Source organism: Bombina bombina, chromosome 6 (assembly GCF_027579735.1).
Source record: "Bombina bombina isolate aBomBom1 chromosome 6, aBomBom1.pri, whole genome shotgun sequence".
Lineage (NCBI taxonomy): Eukaryota > Metazoa > Chordata > Amphibia > Anura > Bombinatoridae > Bombina > Bombina bombina.
Window position 1 is genome coordinate 890,314,014 of NC_069504.1, and position 18,897 is coordinate 890,332,910.

Below are 18,897 nucleotides of genomic sequence, written 5' to 3' on the forward strand. Positions count from 1 at the left end.
TTATGAAAGATGTTCGAATCAAGATATATTTTTAACATTCATTGTCAGGGGCTAAAAAGGCCAAGTGTTAAGCAAACCTGAATGTTTTAAGGATGTCTGACAATAATCTTTTAATTGCAGTGACAGACGCACTAAAATTATGTAACGTATAACAAAAATACTGTAATTCATTACAGCATTTTATAATTAAACTGTTTAAACACGTTAAAATTACATAATAGACAACAGTGAGCCACAGTTTCAAACAACAAGCTTAAAAAGTGCTTAAAGGGCCATAATAGTCGAAAAAAATGACATGCGTGAGTCTGTTAGTGCATGTAATTATATGACTATTGACCCTGCTCTACTCTTTGTTTAACCCCCACAAAGAGTTTAAACACACAGTAGAAGTGCTGCTCAGGACCCATGGTGCACTACTCATCCTGAGCGGAAACCGTGCTGATCCAATCAGCAGCGCCAGTTGCACATCTCAGTTGTGCGACTAGTGCTGCATATTGGATCAGTAGAACAGGGTCAAGAGTCGAAAAATGACATGCTCTATCAGATTAGATCATGTCGTTTTTTTAACTATTATGGGCATTTAAAGACTAAATGCTTGAGATTGGCACGTATCTGGTAACAATGTTGGAGCTTACACAGGTATTGATTGGTGGGTACACTCTATGCACTGGTTTGCCTTTTGACTATCTAGTATACTAGAGTATTTGTACCAATCAGTGGCTTAATATGCTTCCAGATAAGCGCCTAGCGGCACATTTATAGGTGCTGATCTATTCTTATCCAAAAAAGTTTAAAAGGCCTTTTTAGCTTACAAAGTGCTGTACAGCCTCAGTATGATATTGACCTTAGTGAAGTTGTGCGCCAGGCATATTCCTTTGCCATATCTATGCACGACAAGGCTGGTTATTGGCAGATTTGAATGTATTCTGCTCCAGAATTTCTTACTAGCCTAGTCATGTTCCAAAGTGGCAATGCATTGTGGCTTCTGAGTGCAGCTTTTCTCCAACATTGGTGTGTCCGGTCCACGGCGTCATCCATTACTTGTGGGATATTCTCCTCCCCCACAGGGAAAGGCAAGGAGAGCACACAGCAAGAGCTGTCCATATAGTCCCTCACAGGCTCCGCCCCCCCAGTCATTCTCCTTGCCGCTCTGAACAAGCCGAATCCAGTTTCAAAGAAGGAACATTTGTTACACCATTTAGATGTAGTCCGTGCTTTAAAGTTCTATTTAGAAGCAACAAAGGATTTCAGACAAAACTTCTTTTTTGTTTGTCGTTTATTCTGGTAAGAGGAGAGGACAAAAAGCTACTGCTACCTCTCTTTCTTTCTGGCTGAAAAGCATTATCTGATTGGCTTATGAGACTGCCGGACGGCAGCCTCCTGAACGAATCACAGCTCACTCTACTAGGGCTGTGGCTTCCACATGGGCCTTCAAGAACGAGGCTTCTGTTGATCAGATATGTGAGGCAGCAACTTGGTCTTCTCTGCACACTTTTGCCAAATTCTACAAATTTGATATTTTTTGCTTCTTCGGAGGCTATTTTTGGGAGAAAGGTTTTGCATGCCGTGGTGCCTTCTGTTTAGGTAACCTGATTTGCTCCCTCCCTTCATCCGTGTCCTAAAGCTTTGGTATTGGTTCCCACAAGTAATGGATGACGCCGTGGACCGGACACACCAATGTTGGAGAAAACAGAATTTATGCTTACCTGATAAATTACTTTCTCCAACGGTGTGTCCGGTCCACGGCCCACCCTGGTTTTTTAATCAGGTTTGAAAAATTTCTCTCTCTATACACTACAGTCACCACGGCACCCTATAGTTTCTCCTTTTTTTCTCCTAACCGTCGGTCGAATGACTGGGGGGGCGGAGCCTGGGAGGGACTATATGGACAGCTCTTGCTGTGTGCTCTCCTTGCCTTTCCCTGTGGGGGAGGAGAATATCCCACAAGTAATGGATGACGCCGTGGACCGGACACACCGTTGGAGAAAGTAATTTATCAGGTAAGCATAAATTCTGTTTTTCAGGGTTAAACATAGCAACAAGTATCTGTTTAATAATAACAAATTATTATTAATATTTTATTAAAAGGTTATATTGATTAATTACTAATGATTTTGAAGCTATGCTATCGGTCACAGGGTAGACTGGCAACTTTTAGCATTAAGATAATTAGGTTATACGTATATTTGATTAAGTAGTACAGTATGGTCTTCATATTGCTGTTTTATTGACATATATGGTTAGTTAAGAGGTTAATTTGCCCCTTAGCTTCATCTCTTTTCTGCTATTAGTGGACCATGATGACTGCTCTTAAGAAACAGTGGTCTAATTTACAGGGACATGAAATATCATAGTGACCTTGCAAATATGGGGAGTCCTACAGAATATTTTAGAGCCCTACATCAGCATTGTTGCAGTTCCATAAGTTATGGTATAAACTGATGAGCATGCACTTTTATTAGAAAGTAACCTAATTGTTTTCTAAATTAAAATGTAATGTTTTTTCCCAATATATCTGAATTGTCAGATGGCAGACTGAGTGTTTCCACTGGTTTGAAAACTGTGAGATCAGTAAGACCAGCCTTTTCTACAGGCAAGTCACATGACAAGAGTGCATATTAAATTAAACATAACACATTCAAAGGTATATTGCATTTTAAACTCTCCTCCAACTCTCATGTTGAACCATATAATGTGTTTTTGGTCTGTTTTTGTTAATATTGTTTATGGAAGACAGTCTTATGTATTGTATCGTATTTATGAAGTCTGCTCTCACCATTGTTCTTGTTGTTACTATGCCTCTCTTCTTCTTGTCTAGTGCCACAGATGATTTCAACCATGGTGTGGTCCTCAGTAACCGGCCCCTGCAAAATAATGAGGTCTTTCAGGTCCGTATAGATAAGATGGTGGATAAGTGGGCAGGGTCTATTGAGATTGGTGTCACAACGCATAATCCTACCTACCTGCAGCTTCCATCCACTATGACAAATCTGCGTTCAGGTGAGTCCTAGCATCCTTAATGTTATAACTTTTAAAATTGTATTTAATATTTTCATTACTACTCAGAGGCTCACAAACTAATATGAAACTTAGAAGTCACAACTTTTTTTCCCCTTAAGGAACCAACGAGGGAATTTTTTTCTACTGCGATATTATGTTTTAACCCCCCCCCCCATCTGATTTTAGCATTCTTTCTTTCATAGGAACATGGATGATGACTGGTAATGGGGTGATGCACAATGGGACAACAATTCTGGACGAATATGGACACAACTTAGATCGACTCAAGGTCAGGCAGAAGAAATCCCCTCATTTATTTAAAGGGTTGTGTAAGGAAAACATGTGGAGTAAAAATCAGAATTGGGTGGAAGGATCAGAAATTGGATTAACTCAAGGATAGAAGAGAAAGATCAAACCCTATGTCTGCTTAATGTCTACATAGGAGTTCAAAATAACATTAGATACTTAGACAAAATAGCCTTTATTATTATTATTAATATCATTTATTTGTATAACGCTGCCATATTCTGTAGCGCTGGATATCGTTATTGAAGGAGAAGTCTTTGAGTGTTCAATGTCAGAGCCATCTTTCTCACCAAATTTTTCCATATTTCTCAGGCAGGTGACACAGTTGGGGTGGTACGTCGGGATGATGGCACTTTGAATTTCTTTGTGAATGGGGTTGCCCAAGGTGTTGCAGCTTGGAATGTCCCAACCAACGTTTTTGCTGTTGTAGATCTCTATGGACAGGCAGCACAGGCCACTATATTAGATGAGACAGGTATGTGTGTGTTTGTATTTTCCTTTCATAATTTTCTGTATTCATCACAATAACTTTCTTTCTGAAGTCATTCTGTAGCACATTTTCACACTGTCAGTGGCACACCTACGAGGACTCTGATCACTAGAAATTCACTCTTTCCAAGACCCAGCAGATAATTTTCTCCTGTTCTCTATAGACCCTTATTCCTCATCTTCTTTTTCCTTATCTCAGATACGCTGTCTCTTCCTGGTGATGAGGAGGAAGCACTTGCTCTCACACCTGGGACTCCTTGCACAGTTCAGTCTCTCTCTGATTTACGATTCCATCACTTGCATGGCAGTAATGCTCTGATCACCAATGGGGGCCGCACTGCTCTGAGGAACAACTCTCGCAGTGAATTCAACGATGCCATTGTCATGTCAAGCAGGTAGGAAACGGTGGGGAGGGTAAATATGTCATGCATGAATGCAAGGGAGAAAAAAGCAATTCTGTCTTTTGGTTTCACTAATCATTTATTCATTCTCTTATCTATTTAAAAAAATAAACAGAAAAGATATTTCTTTTCTAAGGAATGGAGAGTCCACAACTTCATTCCAATTACTAGTGGGATTTTCAACTCCTGGCCAGCAGGAGGAGGCAAAGAGCACCCCAGCAGAGCTGTTAAGTGTCACTTCCCTTACCCATAATCTCCAGTCATTCTCTTTGCCTCTGTCAATGGAGGATGTGCGAAGATGGTGTCTGAAGATATTTAATCCTTTTATGGGTACTTTTCCCTGCAAGCAAGGATTTGTGCTATGCTGTGTCCATGTCAATCTCTTTAGTAAGAGTAATGGTGGCTGTTAGCAGTTAGAAAGCGGCAAAGTTGGAGGGCGGAGCTAGCCAGCCTAGGAGATGGCTGCTTTCTCTTAGAGCTCCTCAGCCCTATCTGTATGAGGACGGTTTAGGCTCATGCCTTACTCAAACTAACGGTCACAATTAGTGGCAAACACATCCACTCTGAGGCTAATCATCCCGGGACCGTCTATTTTGCAAATTTTAAACACCGGAGCACCTCCTCAGATTGAACGCATGATTGCGGCCTTCACATACCCACCAATGCTTCTAAGCTGGACATTGTTACATCGACTCTCACAGTTAGCCCATAACCGCTGAGGGAATAAGATCGAGGCAAACTGGAGCGGCAACAAGTCACGGCTTTCTGATGCGGAGGTGAGTCCCGCGATAGGCCGCAGCCTAACATAAAGTTTTACGCGCACCTCGCATAATAAAAAGAGATGCCCAGCACTAACGATTGGGGCAACAGAGGTAATCACATCTATCAGCTAGACCTATGTCCGGTTGTTTAATAATGAGGATATGACTGTACTAACAACCTGTATGATCATCTTGCAGCGTTTGCACATAAGGTAACATAAAAGGATCAAGCATTAACCCCTACATGCCTATATAGTACAGAACTTTGATATAATCGCAGAAGGGCAACACCACACATAGCTTATTGCCAACATAAGCTTTTCCACATCAAGAGTTAAATAGTTAAAGGACTTGGGGGCGCCCTCCTAAACCTCAATTGAAAGACCACGCTGCAACCTATTTACTCCTGCTGCAAGGGGCATAACTGTCAATACAGATCCTAGAGACACCTCTCATTTCTTTGTAGCTCCTAACTGGTGTTACATACATCTCTAACAACGCTAAAATGTCTCCAAAGAAAGGCAGTAAACCAAATAAAAACAACAAACAGCTGAAAACCACTTCTCACACTGTAAATACATTCTTTAAGACCTTGGAAGCTAAAGCCAATGCTTCAGAAGAAGCTGACCCCCCTGATCTCGTCTCAGGCCAAAGTTCATCAGAATCTGAGAGTGATCAACCTGCAGAAAGCATTACTATACCTACAGCTCTATTCCACTCAATCCCCTCAAAAAAGGACTTTTCATCACTAATCATGCAAGTTAAGCAATGCATTAAGGATGAGATTTCTGACCTCAAGAAAGATATCTCAGAAATAGGACACAGGGTTGAATCACTTGAAAACTCACAAGATGCTCAGGCAGAAGCTATTTCAGAGCTCCAACACACACTTCAACGTCAGGGTGCAAACATTTCAGAGCTGGAAGACAAACTGGACGATGCGGAAAACCGCAGCAGGCGTCATAACATTAGACTGAGAGGTATTCCTGAAGCTGTTGCAACACCTGATCTAGAGCAATACCTTCAAAACTTTTTCAGCGCCCTGAGAAAAGAAGAAACTCAGACAAAAATTGATATTGACAGGGCTCACAGAGCTCTGCGCCCTAAACCACAAATAGGCCAACCGCCAAGGGACGTTATAGCCCGAATCACCAATTACCAAATAAAAGAAGAATTAATGAAACTTGCAAGGGAACAACAACCCCTCAGGCATGATAACGTGGAGATACAGGTTTTCGCTGACCTATCTCAAAGAACACTCTCCAAACGCAGGGATCTCAAAAACAACGCTCCTAAGAAAGAGAAGCATCCCATATCGTTGGGGTTTCCCCTTTCACTTGATAATACTATGGAAGGGCAGACGCCTGTCATGCTCCACTACAGATGACATCTTACCTATCTGCAAAGAATTAGACATACCACCGCCACAGTTAGATGAGGGCCTTCCTGCCCATACCAAAGACCACAATACCTCAGGTCCACAGCCACTACCGCAGCGGAAGGAATGGATTCCAATCCGCCAAAAAAGAACACAGAAGCCCGCTCCACCCCAGATGTCTCCTAGAGGTGATATAAGCTGACTTTAACATATAGTGGTATACCTCACCTTTTGTTACCGCTCTCTCTACCCCAGATCAGATTGGGGTCCATATCTCTTTATTTTTGGTTTATCGCTGCAAAATGTTTTTTTCTTAGTTCCTTTTATTGCACTGAAATGCTTGATAGTTACAGTTTGCTGACTGTTAGTTATTAGCAATGTTTAATAGTTCTCATACAGTTGGGAGTTTATCTCCTTGAATTTAGGAATGTTTAATGTACTTAAGGTTAAAATTGTATTTTGTTTCTTACTTCTCTCTCTCTTTATACCCTTTTCTCTGCCTTTCTCTGCTCTTTCTACCTCTCCCCTCTTCTGTCTCTTACCGTGTGCACACATGATAACTAACTTATCAGATTTGATGCCATCCCTCAAAATAATAATTAACTTTCTCACATAACCAAAATGAATAGACACTTACCACATGAACTAATTATTTTTACACAAAATGTTAAAGGTCTAAACTGCCCCCAAAAAAGGAGAATGGCCATCAATGACCTCCAGAAAAAAGGTGGGCATATATTGATGCTACAAGAGACGCACTTTAAATCTAAAAATATTCCCAAATATTTCTCCCCACAATACCCACAGCACTTCCACAGCACAAACCCTAATAAGAAAATCAATGGGGTCAGTATTCTGCTCCACAAATCCTTACCTTTCACTAAGATACGGTGCATTTCAGACAAGGAAGGTAGATATGTCTGCCTAAAAGGCTTACTATTTGGTAAGCCGGTAACCTTAGTTAATGCCTATGCTCCTAACTCCAGACAAGACCAATTTATAAACTCGATTACAGATTTAATTGTAAAAGAATTAAAAGGTTCCCTTATTGTAGCTGGAGATCTTAACTTCCCTCTAGACCCCACGGTTGATTGTTCAAACCCAGAATCCAGAACCAAAACCCCAAATCTAACCAAGATTTGGCGGAAATTTAAGTCCTTAGGTATTCATGATGTGTGGAGATACTTCAACCCTCAAAAACGTGACTACACCTTTTTCTCTCACCCCAAACGCAATTATTCTAGATTAGACTACATATTAGTGGATCACTTACTCCTATCTCATTCCAAACATTCACAGATAAAACATACTTCCTGGTCCGATCACTCCCTAGTTTCGTGCCATATTAGCTGGCCCTCTGCTCCACTTAGGGCCTTCCAATGGAAATTAGACGACTCCATACTGTTAGACCCAATTCAAACAAAGCTCTTTGCAAGTCATATAAAAGATTATTTTGCACACAACAACACTCCAGATGTGAATGTGGCAACCCTTTGGGAAGCCCACAAATGTACTATTAGGGGAGAATTCATTAAAGCAAAAGCACAAATCAAAAAGCAAGGTAGACTAGAAATAGAAAGCTTAACCTCTGAAATATCGCACCTAGATTACGCACACAAAATCAACCCCCTGGATAATGTTGTTCTGGAAGAACTCAGAGTAAAGAGAGACAAACTGAACTCCATCCTTCATATCAAGGCACAAAGGCAATTGCTATTTCTTCAACAAAATTTTTATAGAGAGGGTAACAAGCCAGGGAAATACATTGCAAGAGCTCTAAAAAAACAACAGAAAACCTATGTACACTCTATAAAATCAGCTCAAGGTAAAATCATAGAAGACACACACACTATAGCGAACAAATTCAAATTATTTTACCATAAACTTTATAATTTATATCCCAACAGAGACACCCAAAAACACCGCCAACTTTGATATCAATACCTTAAAAATATTCCGATCACACAATTGACCCCTGAGCAAAGCGAATTACTGGAAAAACCTATATCTACCTCAGAAGTAAAAGACGCAATTCGACAGTTAAAACAAAACAAAGCCCCTGGCCCAGACGGCTATACAGGTCTCTATTATAAAATATTTGCAAATTTACTAACCCCACACTTAGCAAACCTATTTAATCATATAAATACTTCATGTCCCTTCTCTGACAACATGCTCCAAGCAAATATCTCTGTTATTGCCAAACCAGGTAAAACTACTGACTCCCCAGCCAATTTTAGACCCATCTCCTTACTTAATATAGATCTAAAACTCTACGCCAAGATTTTAGCCACCCGTCTTAATAAAATCCTACCGTCCATAATCCACCAAGACCAAGTAGGATTTGTGCCCCACAGAGAGGCTAAAGATAACACAGTTAAAGTTCTCAATCTCTTAGAACACATCTCGAAAACCCAATCCCCGACTGTTTTCCTATTGACTGACGCCGAAAAGGCATTTGACAGACTTGACTGGACCTTTCTACAAGAAACCCTAAGACGATACAACTTCCCAGACTCTTTTATTCAAAAAATACTAGCCTTATACGCCAACCCCACAGCACAAATCAGAATAAACGGTACGCTCTCTGACCCCTTCGAAATCAGAAATGGTTCCAGGCAGGGATGCCCCTTATCCCCACTCTTATTTATCTTAGCCTTAGAGCCGCTCACTATTAAAATACGACATAACAATCAGATACATGGAATAGTGGTCGGTGACCAAACTCACAAGCTAGCCATATTCGCAGATGACATTCTCCTGACTCTCACTAACCCACTCCCCTCCCTTAAAACAACTATTTCAGAGTTAGACCAATATGGGACTGTATCCAATTTCCTAATCAATGTGACAAAATCTGAATATCTCCCTATTAGTCTTACCAACCAATCCCTAGATGAACTAAAACTATCTTGCCCCCTTAAATTACAAACAAAATTCTTAAAATACTTAGGCATACGCGTTACCCCCAATATAGCAGACCTCCGCATACATAACTATGGTACCTTAATTTCAGAATTTAAAAACCTTATCTCAACTTGGCTACCCAAAAACTTTTCATGGCTAGGCAGAATCCACACAACAAAAATGACTCTACTGCCAAAAGTCTTATATATCCTTCAGACAATCCCCATCCCAGGCACCCAGAAAGACCTAGACATCTTGCAAAAAATTATAAATGATTATATTTGGAGGCGAAGACCTCCTAGAATTAATAAAAATACGCTTCATAAACTTCCTAGGGAAGGGGGTCTGGGGGTCCCTCATCTCCGATCCTATAAACTCGCCATTTCGTTGCAAAGAATCTCGGATTGGTGCAAAATCAGTGGCCCAAACCCCAAACAATGGGTACAGTTAGAAAACGCCCTTTCCTTGTCACATAACTTAGATGAGATATGTTGGAACCCTGGTTTCTTCAATAAACACAGTATATCCTCCTCATCCATAACAAATGAAACGTGGTCAGACTGGAGACAAATCAACAAACCACTGAACAAAATTTCCTCTCGATATTCTCCTCTCACCACACTTTTAAATAATCCAGAATTCCCTCCAGGCCTCCACCAAACGCTCCCCCAGATTTCAAGACCTACTAGATCACTCCCTATGCACCTCTTGACAGATAATAATCACAAAATCAAGACCAATAACCAACTGGAATCTTTAAATCATCCATTTCTGTCCTCTTGGTTCCGTCTTAACCAAGCAAGACATTACATAACCACACACAAGGATATAAAAGACCTAATACGACCTCTCACTCCCTTTGAACAAATATGCCAATCAATAGAAAATACACCCAGAACAATCTCCAAACTACACAAACTGATCCTGCAAATGACTTTCCCACATCTCCCTTCTTACACAAAACGATGGGACCTAGAACTCAAGACGAATACTACCCCCAAACTCTGGGCACGCAGATTCGACACCCTAACACACTCTGCACACTCAGCCCAAGCTAAAGAGACCAATATTAAGATAATGATGAGATGGTACTTAACTCCAGCAAGATTAAAATCTATATACAAAAACTCATCAATGCTATGCTGGAGAGGTTGCACACAAGAGGGACATATTACCCACATTTGGTGGGACTGCGATCTTATAAAACCATTCTGGTCACAAATTTTTAAACATATTAATAAAATATTAAGCACAAACATATCTCCCACCCCAGACTTAGTCTTACTATGTCAACCCCCCGCCATCACTTGTAAAATCAGAAAACACCTTTATCACTTAATGCTCAATGCTGCAAATCAGCTAATCCCTAGAAAATGGAAATCTGCATTAATCCCCTCTATCCAAGAATGGATAACACTGGTTCAAAGAAACCTCCTCCTGGAAAGATTACACTACCTCAAAATAGGCCAAATCACCTTATATCAAGATATGCTTTTCTTATGGGAATCCTTCACACTCGCTGCTACATAGATTCATATCAACAAACGGTCACTCCTCTAAATTCTATAAGAAGCCCCCCCCCCCCCCCCCCCCCGCCAAGACATCTCTTCCCTTATCATATACAACAAGTAATGATCCATGTATGGTTCAATGCATAGAAATACTAACTACAGGCCAGTTGAGTTGGCAAGTAAACAACATTAGATGAAGCAGAGAATTGAGACCACTGTATGTGTACACGGCTATCTTGTTAGATCCCTAATATCTTTCTATTTCCCCTCTTTTCCCCTATTCTACTCTTTTTCCCTTTCTCTCCTTAATTTATGTTATGTATTAATTTTTGTTGAGATAAGTTTACTCTCATTGACTCACTCGTATGATATGCTATGTCATGGGGATAGTACACCAACATCCCAATTGGGCAAAGATACCATCAGTCCTATCTTTGAAACAACAGGAGCTCCTCTACACCTGCTAAACTCTAACTCTTCCTAATCACAAGAGCTCTAAAGCCACAGCACACGATGGACTAATTAAAGGACATTGGACTATGGTATAATCTTACAATAAGGACTATACTCATGAAAATTGCTATGCTATACTCAGCCTAACATTAATCTTTTAAAGATTTATTTATCCAGCTATGATTGTAAACTGTTGATATTTCATATGTATACCTGTTGATTTGAATTGAAAATAAAAAGAAAACATAAATAAAAAAAAAGAAAGCGGCAAAGTTGTCTTTGCTTTATTTCTAACCTTATTGCTACCTCTTTTTAGAAAGCCAGGGTTGGTTACTCTGTTCTTTCTTTTTCTTTAGGTCCCTGATATAGAGTAAAGTGTCTATCACATCTAGGAAACTGTTCCTGCCCAGCAGCTGGATCCACAGGTAAGTGCCTTTGCCTTCTAGGTACTGACGGACAGCACTTTGGAGGTTAATTCCTCTAGTGGATCAATTCCTGGGACAAGACCTTATAGTTAGGTTCACAGTTGGGCAGTTTGGCAGTCACTGGCATATGTGATACTTGATGGGGGAAACTTTAAGGGGTTAATAATTTTTACCCTTAGTTTTTAGAGAGTGTGGCTGAAGGGTTAAAGGGACTAGTCTGGAATAACATAGGTGTTTGTGAAAAGGATCATTCTTTATTGTTATAGGAAGGTCTGATGTAGAGCAGGGTACTTAATCTTTTCTTCAGGTCGGACAGTGTCAGGGTTTTTCCCTGTTGTGTTTGCCATGTGCTGCTGGCAGACATTTTACTCACCTCTCTTCCTGACTATGGTGCATTGTGGGGGATGCTGCTCATTTCCTGCACTTCCTTTTATGGCCAGACTTGTGTGCATCATCCATGTGAGACAGGATGCTGTCTCAGAATTGTGATGTCATCACTTATTATTTAAAGGGCCTCTGTTCAGTATGCTTTGCCTTTGCGTTGTCTCAGACCTGTTTGTGAGAGTTCCTGTGTTTTACCTGGCTGCCTGACTTCCTTCCTGGTTCCTGATCCCTGGCTTGTTCCTGACTCTGCTGTTTTCCTTGTTCCTGATTCCGGCTCGTCTGACTATTCGCTTTGGCTCCTGACTTGGCTCGTCTGACTACCAGCTCTGGTTTTGACTCCTGGCTTGTTATTTGACTTGTGAACTTTTTATTATTTTTTGCTATTAATAAAGGTGTGATTATTTTTGCACTTCTCGTCTCAGTCTGATTCCTGGCACCCTGACAGACAGAAAAACGCACTTTTACAGTGACGCAGTTTTTTTTTTAGCCCGATCACGTGACCCGCCTCTCTTCTTAAGTTATGTGGAGCGGAGTGAGTTAGACATCTTGCGATCTTGTCACCTATCTCTGTGCCGGCTTCTGTTTAATCGCTTAGCTTTCCAAGTCTGACAGCCTATTCTGACAGCGGATCTGATACAAGCAGATAGCCCTTGCCGTTTTTCTATGGGCAACTCCGGCCTTTGTGCGGTATGACTCCTCAGCTCAGCCTGAGGTATAGAGGTGTGAGGAAGTTATCATAAATAAAAACTTTCCTATTTGACTGCTAAGAGGTGTTTGCGACTATTTATACCGTACTGGTATTAGATATTTTACATATTTTATATAGTAACTAACTCTTCCATTGCTGCTTTTTATCTTATCTTACCACAATTGCGAAGAAATAAGCATTCACAGACCAAGCTAAATCAACACTGTGTATTTATTACATCGAAAAAACAAAGGTTCCACCACTCCACACACATAAGCTACATCCAACGCGTTTCCTGCTGCTAAACAGCACTTCGTCAGGGATACTCACAGCTGTCTGATTGCACCTTTTATCACACTCACTATTCATTCTCAGGATTTAAAGGTATACTACCGCTTATATATTTAGCGGCATGTTTGTGATCTATACGTCATTCAATTTGGTGCATCATTATCACATCACAATATTTAAAATAACAATCTTAAATTTACAAGCACATTGTATCTAAAAATATATAGTTAGAAACATTAACACAAATGGTGGGAAAAATATCTAATGCTATATAAACAAATACTTTTACTGTCTCAGAATTTTATATACCGCTGAGCTATTACATAGTACACAAATGAAAGGGCATATATTAAATATAAGTATAGCCGTATATTAAGGACTAAGCACAATAAATTAATAATAATCCATTGCAATATAATCTAAAGCCTCTAGTAATAGCTATATTTTGAAAAACTTTTCACCTTTATTTATTAATAGTTATATCTAAATATTTATCATCCTATGGAGAAAATTTCGAATACTATTAACTATCGATTTTAACTTAGTTACCTATATAAAGTTTTACATCTGAGTTTTCGTTTATGCCTAAAGGACTCCCTGTCTTTAAAGTATAAATCCAGTACACTTCTCTCCTATTAAGCGTCTGTGATCTATTGCCACCTGTATTCAGCTTGGGCACATGATCAATACCTTGAAATGAAAATAAAGTATTGATATATTTTAATTCACTTATATCAAAGTTATCATTCCTTCTATGTTGGGCAAAATGTTTCGCCACTGGTGTCTTTGGCACCTCACTCTCAAGAGACAGTAGGTGCTCTCTCACTCTATCTTTGAGCATGCGTGTCGTTCTACCAGTGTATTGAAAAAAACAAAGTTTGCAAGTGATAAGATACACTATATATCTGGAATTACAATTAAGGTGATGGTTCACCATGTACACATTACCTGTTACTGTAGAGTTAAAAGTATCACTCCTAACCAAGTATTTACATGATTTACATGGTGTGCCACCACACCTATAGTTCCCATTTTTCTTTTTAAGCCACATTCTATCCTCTTTTTTCTCCTTGTTAGAAAAATTTCTTTTAAGATTGTTCTCTATGGTTTCTGCTCTCCTTGATACACACCTGATTCCTTTGTCTATGACTGTTTTCAATTTTGGATCATTTCTTAGTAGTGGGCTAAATTTCTGAATAATTTTACAAATTTCTGAATATTGTCTACTATATTTAGTGGAAAAAGTTAACTTATCCATATTTCCTAAAACTTTATCCTGTTTGTTTTTATCCTGCAATAAAGCTTTCCTGTCCATGGCCTTAACCTCTTCCATGGTTATTTCTAGATCTCTTTTCTTATAACCCCTATCCATCAGTCTATTTTTTAATATATTTGCTTGTATAGAGTAATTCTCTTCACTACTACAATTACGTTTTAAGCGCATAAACTGGCCTTTAGGGATCCCCTTTTTCACACTATAGGGATGGCCAGAATCTGCCCTAAGTATGGTATTGCCTGATGTTTTTTTTCTAAATATTTCTGTTGTAATGCATCCTTTATCTACATCTCCTTTTATCGTTAGGTCTAGATAATCTACACTATTCTCAGAGCAAAAGAATGTAAACCTCAAATTGTTATTATTGTCATTTAAATATCCCATAAACTGTTCTATAGTTGAATCACCATTCTTCCAGACTATTAGCAAATCATCTATAAATCTAGTATAGAATAAAATACGGTTTTGAAAAGGATTATTAGTAGTGAATATTTTCTTCAATTCAAAATATCCAAGATATAAGTTAGCATACGAGGGGGCGAATTTCGCCCCCATCGCCGTGCCCTGACATTGTACATAAAAACAGCCTTCAAATAGAAAATAGTTATGGGTTAAAAGAAATTGGACTATATCCACAATATATTCAATAAAGCATGTCTCAAATTTAGTATACGTATGTAGCATTTCGTTAAGGGCAGTTAATCCCTCCCTATGCGGTATACAGGAGTATAACGATTCTACGTCTATGGTTAAGAACAGTGATTCACTATCCCATCCTAGATCTTCCACCTTACGTAGTAGGTGTTTCGTATCCCTAAGATAACCTGGTAAGCTTTTTACTATGGGTTGTAGAAATTCGTCAATCCATCTCCCTAGGTTTTCTCCTATGGTTCCTATTGTGGAGATAATGGGCCTCCCCGGCGGTCTTGATGCGCATTTATGAACTTTAGGGAGATGTTTAAATACAGTTACTGTAGGGCTCTCATTTACTAAGCATTCTGCCTGTGCTTGTGTCAAAAAACCCTGGTGAACGCCTTCATCTAACAAAATTTTTAACTCATTATTAAACCGCTCTGTGGGGTTATATGTTAATTTGTGGTATGTATTTTCATCTGATAGTTGCCTTTCAGCTTCCAATACATATGCTTCCCTATCTTGTACCACGATAGTGCCACCCTTATCAGATTTAGAAATTACTATGTTGGTATTATCCCTAATTTCTTTTAGTGCTTTTCTCTCCTGGTGTGACAAATTATCCCTTTTATTCTTTTTTGTGTGTGTATCTTTTACTTTTGTGTTGTACAATTGTGTCAATTCTTCTTCCACCACTGCGTGAAATACCTCAATTAGATCCCCTCTTGCATGTATAGGATAAAAACTACTTGTGTGTCCTATTTTTTGTGTAGAGCTTGGAATACTTAAATTACTGGGATCATATCTCAAGCTTTCACTATTTAAGATCCTTAAACTGTTGGTATCACACAATTCATTAAAAGTTAGTGAATCTATATCAGTGCCCATTGTACTACTTTCAGCCATACCCGTATCCACTATCTCACTGTCATAAATGGAAGATGGATCCTCATTAAAAAAATGCCTTTTTAAAGTGACCTTTCGTACAAACTTATTGAGGTCAACAATGGTATCAAATAAGTCCATATTTCTTGTTGGAGAGAAACCCATTCCCTTCGAGAGTGCAATCTTCTGTATGTTGGTTAATGGGACAGATGATAAATTTATTATACTCTCTAGTTCTGATCCTTCTTTTCTCTCATTGCTCTGGTCAGCCTGCTGGGATATTTCGCTTTTTGATCTTCTTCCTTTTTCTTCTTTATTCTTTTTGGGTCTCCATCTTTTACTTTATGCTCGTGGCCGGACATATTAGGGGTAATCCCCAGATCCACCAGTGATCTGTGTTCCACTTTTTCTTTAGGTCTTGCTCCTAGAGAATTATCTCTTTCATTATTTTCCTCACTCATGGGTGTAGATGATCTTGGACTATATGCATATGAACTGCCCTCTGTGCTTGAAAAGGTGACTTTTCTTTGTGCTTCCTTTTTATTACTGGACATGTCTCCTTCCACCCTTTTTCCCTTATTCTTTTTGTTCTGATGACTTCTTCTTTTATTTTGCTGAGTATTGGTGTTCCAACTATAAACTATATCTAAATCATAGTCCTTACAATCTCTTTGATATTTGCCCAATTTTCTTGCGACCACTTCATTATCAATTCTTTCAGTTGTATCTTTCAGTTGTTTCATATAATCTTCAAATCTCTCATCTTCTTTAAGATCATCAATCTGTATTTGTATCTCAGCTAGCTCACATAGAGTGGTTTCTCTTTCCTCTGTTCTTTTCTTTAATAGTTGCTTCATAAGAATCACAGAGCAATCAGTTAAATTCTGATTCCATTCTTTCATAAAAACCACATCCATTTTTTCTGCTGCTGGGTACTTTTTCATTCTGAGGCCTCGTGGTATTTTTTCCTCATTTATATACAGTAGTAAGAATTCCATTTCCCACCATGTCTTAAGTTCCTTAATGGTTAATTTCTCTTTCATAGAAAACAATGTGCTCAAATCTACAGGTGTGTGTTTAGGAGTGGTGTCCCCTTTAATGAGTAAATCAAGTTTTGCTCGTCTGTTTACAATTTCTTCCTGATCCATGGCTTCAAAATATTATCTTATGCACTATGCGCTTGACTTGTCACAGTATAATATGCAATTTGAGAATTTCACTTCAAACAAAGACACACTGTTGCAAAAACTGTGCTTTTGAGCCATAAGACATGTAACAACTTCCAGCTGTGTGCAACCAAAACAAACTGTTATATTTTTGCAAATTGGTTTGTAGTCTCATATGTATCGTTGCCACAACCTAGTTTTCTACAGGAATCAAATTGTTGCAAAGTTCTTACCGGTAACACTCTAATATCAGGGTACAAGTAGAGTGTTAACTGTGTATGTTTTTTCGGCTGAGTGAGTTTTACACATACATATTTGGGTATTATATTTTCTCCTTTGTAGGTAAATATACTTTCAAATAACCTCCAAAAGCTTTCAGTATTCCAGTATATTATATTGTATCATGGGTAAATGACATGAGCATGTATATTGGTGGTCTTGAGCTAACTTTATGCAGCGGTGAAAACATCAACCCAGGTTACTCACGGTTATCCGGCCCCACTCTGCGGGTAGTTAGAAAGTGTCCAGGCACTCCTCCTTCTCACCAGACAGCCGTTATCCAGTATAGAACTAGTAGCTTAAAAGATCTCCGCGGTGTATCTCACACACCAAAAAGGATCCAATCTTACCACAATTGCGAAGAAATAAGCATTCACAGACCAAGCTAAATCAACACTGTGTATTTATTACATCGAAAAAACAAAGGTTCCACCACTCCACACACATAAGCTACATCCAACGCGTTTCCTGCTGCTAAACAGCACTTCGTCAGGGATACTCACAGCTGTCTGATTGCACCTTTTATCACACTCACTATTCATTCTCAGGATTTAAAGGTATACTACCGCTTATATATTTAGCGGCATGTTTGTGATCTATACGTCATTCAATTTGGTGCATCATTATCACATCACAATATTTAAAATAACAATCTTAAATTTACAAGCACATTGTATCTAAAAATATATAGTTAGAAACATTAACACAAATGGTGGGAAAAATATCTAATGCTATATAAACAAATACTTTTACTGTCTCAGAATTTTATATACCGCTGAGCTATTACATAGTACACAAATGAAAGGGCATATATTAAATATAAGTATAGCCGTATATTAAGGACTAAGCACAATAAATTAATAATAATCCATTGCAATATAATCTAAAGCCTCTAGTAATAGCTATATTTTGAAAAACTTTTCACCTTTATTTATTAATAGTTATATCTAAATATTTATCATCCTATGGAGAAAATTTCGAATACTATTAACTATCGATTTTAACTTAGTTACCTATATAAAGTTTTACATCTGAGTTTTCGTTTATGCCTAAAGGACTCCCTGTCTTTAAAGTATAAATCCAGTACACTTCTCTCCTATTAAGCGTCTGTGATCTATTGCCACCTGTATTCAGCTTGGGCACATGATCAATACCTTGAAATGAAAATAAAGTATTGATATATTTTAATTCACTTATATCAAAGTTATCATTCCTTCTATGTTGGGCAAAATGTTTCGCCACTGGTGTCTTTGGCACCTCACTCTCAAGAGACAGTAGGTGCTCTCTCACTCTATCTTTGAGCATGCGTGTCGTTCTACCAGTGTATTGAAAAAAACAAAGTTTGCAAGTGATAAGATACACTATATATCTGGAATTACAATTAAGGTGATGGTTCACCATGTACACATTACCTGTTACTGTAGAGTTAAAAGTATCACTCCTAACCAAGTATTTACATGATTTACATGGTGTGCCACCACACCTATAGTTCCCATTTTTCTTTTTAAGCCACATTCTATCCTCTTTTTTCTCCTTGTTAGAAAAATTTCTTTTAAGATTGTTCTCTATGGTTTCTGCTCTCCTTGATACACACCTGATTCCTTTGTCTATGACTGTTTTCAATTTTGGATCATTTCTTAGTAGTGGGCTAAATTTCTGAATAA

General features: G+C 38.7%; 1 protein-coding gene across 1 annotated transcript in view; it reads left to right on the forward strand.

The window, feature by feature from the left end:
* Positions 1-18,897, forward strand: part of NEURL4 (neuralized E3 ubiquitin protein ligase 4) — a 169,815-nt gene that overhangs the window by 46,051 nt on the left and 104,867 nt on the right. The window contains exons 9-12 of the mRNA XM_053718447.1: positions 2,819-3,000; positions 3,204-3,289; positions 3,619-3,781; positions 3,995-4,190. Coding sequence (XP_053574422.1) covers positions 2,819-3,000; positions 3,204-3,289; positions 3,619-3,781; positions 3,995-4,190 — 627 coding nt within the window. The remainder of the gene's footprint in view (positions 1-2,818; positions 3,001-3,203; positions 3,290-3,618; positions 3,782-3,994; positions 4,191-18,897) is intronic.